General features: G+C 63.2%; 3 protein-coding genes across 6 annotated transcripts in view; 1 reads left to right on the top strand and 2 right to left on the bottom strand.

Annotated features, from left to right (window-relative positions):
- MRPL10 (mitochondrial ribosomal protein L10) overlaps window positions 1-321 on the bottom strand; it is a 2633-nt gene extending 2312 nt beyond the window's left edge. Inside the window, 1 exon segment of the mRNA XM_027702695.1 lies at window positions 184-321. Within this exon segment, the coding sequence (XP_027558496.1) occupies window positions 184-304 (121 nt within the window). The 5' untranslated portion in view covers window positions 305-321.
- Window positions 322-436: 115 nt separating this feature from the next.
- LRRC46 (leucine rich repeat containing 46) lies at window positions 437-3492 on the top strand. The gene is made up of 8 exons (XM_027702693.1): window positions 437-897; window positions 997-1057; window positions 1141-1249; window positions 1754-1800; window positions 1932-2041; window positions 2271-2340; window positions 2879-3030; window positions 3129-3492. Exons 1-8 carry the CDS (start codon window positions 864-866, stop codon window positions 3470-3472), a joined length of 927 nt encoding a protein of 308 aa, XP_027558494.1. The 5' UTR covers window positions 437-863; the 3' UTR covers window positions 3473-3492.
- The window catches only part of SCRN2 (secernin 2), a 4412-nt gene continuing 3521 nt past the window's right edge, over window positions 3300-4190 (bottom strand). For 3 of the 4 annotated variants that reach the window (XM_027702691.1, XM_027702692.1, XM_027702689.1), the window contains 2 exons: window positions 3801-3971; window positions 3300-3413 (listed from right to left, as the gene is read on the bottom strand). In XM_027702691.1, coding sequence (XP_027558492.1) covers window positions 3813-3971 — 159 coding nt within the window. In that variant the 3' untranslated portion in view covers window positions 3300-3413; window positions 3801-3812. The remainder of the gene's footprint in view (window positions 3414-3800; window positions 3972-4190) is intronic. The other variant, XM_027702690.1, reaches the window with a different exon arrangement.

Genomic DNA, 4190 nt, shown 5'->3' on the forward strand with positions numbered 1-4190 from the left:
TTCCACTCCCATTGCCATTCCCATTCCAAGGCCCCGCTCCCATTCCCCTTCCCTGCCCTATTCCCGCTTCCTTTCCCGCTCCCATTCCCCTTCCCTGCCCCATTCCCGCTCCCTGCCCCATTCCCGTTCCCATTCCCGCTCCCATTCCCCTTCCCTGCCCCATTCCCGCTCCCATTCCCTCACCTCGCAGCCATCCCTTCCCGCCGCTCAGCGCCGCCATCTTGGCCGTGGCCGCGCAGGGCCTTGTGGGAAGGTGGAGGACAGCGCCACTTCCTGTCTCCCCCCGTCTCCATGGCAACGGCATCGCCACAGCGCGGCCTGCGCGGGGCCGGGGGTCCCTGAGCCCCCAAACCTGGGCAACCAGCGCCCAGAGATCTCCCTGACCCAACCCCGGGGGTCCCTGAGCCCCCAAACCTGGGCAACCAGCGCCCGGAGAGCTCCCTGATCCAACCTCGGGGGTCCCTGAGCCCCCAAACCTGGGCAACCAGCACCTGGAGAGCTCCCTGACCCAACCTCGGGGGTCCCTGAGCCGCAAACCTGAGCCCCCAAAGCCCCGTGGGACCGGAGGAGCTCCCCAAGAGTCTCTGAGGTCCCCAGGCTGGGGGTCCTGGTCCCTGTGATCCCCCAGCTCCGCTTCGGTGACTCCACAGCCCCCTGGATACAGGGACCCTCTGCCCCACCTGGGGGTCCCAGCTCTGACCCCCCACCATCCCAACACTCCTGTCCCCATTCCACAGATCCCTCCCATTCCACAGATTTCTGCCTCCCCTTTCGCTCAGACCCTTCCCCTTTCAGCCCCCCCCCCAGACACCCACCCGAGGGCACGAGGAGGGGACAAGGACCCCCCCAGGCCACCCCCTGCCATGGCTGGGCAGGAGGAGAAGACCCTTTGTGGGGGTGAGTGAGACATTGTGGGGTGGGGGCTCCTCCCAGCAGGGAGGGGATGGGGAGGGGGCTGCACCCCCCAGCCTGGACCCTCACCCTGAGATCCCACAGACCGTGAGGGGACGTCCCCAGGAGTGACCCTCAGCGACAGCCTCGTCCTCACCAGGAGCAGGTGAGGACCCCACGGACCTTGGGCTGGCAGGGAGGGGTCTCTGGGCACCCCAAAGACACCCCCCCTCCATCCTTTTCCTGCAGATCCACGGAGCTGCTGCCCCCCTCCGCCATCCGCCTGGACCGGGAGAACATCTCCTCCATCGGGAAGCTCCAGGATCAGGGAGGGATCCACAGCCTCTACCTGCAGCAGGTACGGAGCTGTGGGGCAGCTGAGACCACCCCTGGGCCTGGGGGGGACACACAAACCCCCCCAGATCTGCTCCTGTCTCCCCTCCCCAGTGTCCAGAGGGGGGGGAAAACAGTCTCCCTCCATCCAGGGGGGATTCTGGTCCCAGTGACCACCCCCCACAGCCCCACCCCAGAGGTCTCTGAGCCCCCCAAACCTGGAGGAAAAACGGTTTCCCTCCCATCTGATACCAATCCCACTGGAATTCCAGCGAGGGTCTGGGATCAGCCCCCTGGTGTTTCCAAACCCCACACGAGGAGCCTCGGGGTCCTCCTGAATTTTGGGGTCTCTCCATGTCCTCATCCCTGCAATTCCCTCTCCATGGCCTCCACAGTGGGACATTCCACCCCCAATCCCAGGACACTCCCAAAATCCCCAATTTTTTCACACCGCAGGAAAAACGCGTTGTTATATTTAATTTTCTATTTTCTACTTTATTTTCTGTTTTCTATCTTTTTTATTTTCCAGAACAAAATCGAGAGGATCGAGAATTTGGGCTCTTTTCCCAACCTGAGGTACAGCAGCTCCTGCTCCCAGGGAAATGGCTTTCCATGGGCTCCCACCTTCCCTTGGCCAGGGAGGGGGGCTCAAATTCCAGCCCCTGGGAGCTGTGACATCCCCCCCTCACCCTCCCCGTGCTCTCCAGGTTCCTCTGCCTGGCTGGAAACCGCATCCAGAGGGTGGAGAACCTTCAGCCCCTGCCTCACCTGTGTGCCCTGGACCTGTCCCACAACCTCATCCAGGTGCTGGACACAGGTGGGAAGCAAGGAAGGGATGCTGGAGCTGCCAGTGTGTGTGTGGAATGTCCATTCCCACCTTCCCTGCCTCAGTTTTCCTGGCTCTGGAGGTGTCAGGGCTGCTCTAGGAGTTGCCTTGGGAGTGGGTGAAGAGCTGGGGGAGTTTGGGGGAGCAGGAATTTGGCTGGAGGGTTGGGAGGGCTCAGGTCCCACCTCAGCACCTTTGTGCTTCCTTTTGTCCTGGCCAGAGGAGCTGCCCCGGAGCCTCCAAATCCTGGATTTAACGGGAAACGAGTGCACCCGGCAGCAGGGATACAGGTGGGTCAGGGGGAGAGGAGGGGGAGAACAAACCCCCCCAAAAAAACCAGGGGAGCCTCTCAGCAGGGTACAGCCCCCCCCAAACCAGGAGAAGCTTCGGGGTGACCTAATTGTGGCCTCCCAGTGCCTAAAGATGGACGGAGATTTTGGAAAAAGGGCCTGGAGTGACAGGACAAGGGGAATGGCTTCCCACTGCCAGAGGGGTAGATGGGATATTGGGAAGGAATTCTTCCCTGTGAGGGCAGTGAGGGGCTGGGATGGATTTCCCAGAGAAGCCGTGGCTGCCCCTGGATCCCTGGAAGTGTCCAGGGCCAGGTTGGAGCAACCTGGGACAGTGGAAGGTGTCCCTGCCCCTGGCAGGGGGTGGGTGGTCTTCAGGATCTCTTCCAACCCAAACCATTCCACGAGACATCAAATCCAAACCCCCAAGCCCAGGGATGTGAATTCCTGCCCTGTGGCCGGGCTGGGGGTGGGTCCCAGGGGGGTCGGTGCCACCTCAGGTGGGAGGGGACATCGGCTCTTCCCTCATTTTTTCCAGGGAGCTGGTGTTGGGAGCGCTGCCCCACCTCCTGCAGCTGGATGCCCGGCCCCTCCGTGGCAAGGAAGAGGAGGGAGGAGGCTCTTCCCGTGGCGAGGATGAGGATGATGAGCTGCTCCCCGAGCCCAGCGGCCCCTTCACCGTGGACAAAGGTGCGCAGGGGGCTGAAGGGGACACGTGGCACTCCTGGGGACAAGGGTGGCAGTGCCACATCCCCCCTAATCCTTCTCCCTCCTCGCATCCCCGGCAGGTTTCTTCGCGGATCTGCGCCGGGAGCTGGCCGGGCGCTCCCAGCGGCGGCGGAGGGAGACGCTGGAGGAGCACCGGGAGCGGCTGGAGGAGCTGCAGGAACGCCGGGATCTGCTGCTGAGCCGGGATCGGGATCGGGATGGAGCCCCCGGCCCCGCGGCCCCGCAGCCCCGGCAGGGCCATTCCCGGCCCCGGGCACAGCCAGGGACACCCGTCCCGGGATCCCGCGGGTCCCAGCGAGCTCCTGGTGGCGTCCAGTCCCGGAGCAAAGCTCTGGAGAAGGAGACTGGTTCCAAAGGAACAGGGAATAGGCAGTTATCCCAAATATCCCGTGGCCGGGAGTAAAGGTTTTGTTCCCACCCCAATCCCGTGTGGATGCCATGGATCCCCCACCCTGCAGCCATCCCGGGGGCCTGGCACAGGCAGGGCTCCAAATCCCACTCCACATCCCTCTCCTTCCCCCTGCACCTCATTCCAGGCCATGGACACATCTCAGTGCTTTCCTCCGGGATAAATTAGGGGCTGGAGTTTTTTCTCCAGGATAAATTAGGGGCTGGAGGTTCCACACCCCCAGGCAGGGCTGGAGGAAGCAGGGAGCCAGGGCTGGACACCGGGAATGTTTCCTCATTCCCTACCCAGGAGCAATTCCAGGGGGGAAGCCGAGCCCACTCACCTGTGGGGTGGTTTATGTGTAAAACTTCAGCTCTGCCTCCACGCAGTCGAAGAAGAGGTCGGCCAGTTCCTCCGGGTGAGGGGTCTCTGTCCCCTCCAGCAGCGCCTTCATCCCCTCCAGGCCCTGCTTCTCCAGCTCCTGCAGCGTCTCCAGGAGCTTCTGGCCCCGCTCCTGGTGGGATCGGGGAGGGAGGAGAGCTCAGGGAATCTGATCCTCATCACAGGGGGCAGCGTGAGGGTCCCAGAGCGGGGAAGGGTCTGCAGGGTCTCTGGGGTCTGTGGGGTCTGTAGGATCTGTGGGGTCTGTGGGATCTGCAGGGTCTGTGGGGTCTGTGGGATGTTCGGGGTCTGTGGGATCTGTGGGATCTGTGGGGTCTGTGGGGTCTGCAGG

This window comes from Neopelma chrysocephalum, unplaced genomic scaffold (assembly GCF_003984885.1).
Source record: "Neopelma chrysocephalum unplaced genomic scaffold, ASM398488v2 Primary Assembly neopelma1_192, whole genome shotgun sequence".
Classification (NCBI taxonomy): Eukaryota; Metazoa; Chordata; class Aves; order Passeriformes; family Pipridae; genus Neopelma; species Neopelma chrysocephalum.

What these genes read in the sequence shown, in the direction of transcription:
- LRRC46 (XM_027702693.1), top strand. Translation starts at nt 864, where the DNA reads ATGGCTGGGCAGGAGGAGAAGACCCTTTGTGGGG. An exon ending in ACCCGGCAGCAGGGATACAG is followed by an intron (nt 2,341 to 2,878) that starts GTGGGTCAGGGG and finishes CATTTTTTCCAG; the next exon opens with GGAGCTGGTGTTGGGAGCGC. An exon ending in CCCCTTCACCGTGGACAAAG is followed by an intron (nt 3,031 to 3,128) that starts GTGCGCAGGGGG and finishes CATCCCCGGCAG; the next exon opens with GTTTCTTCGCGGATCTGCGC.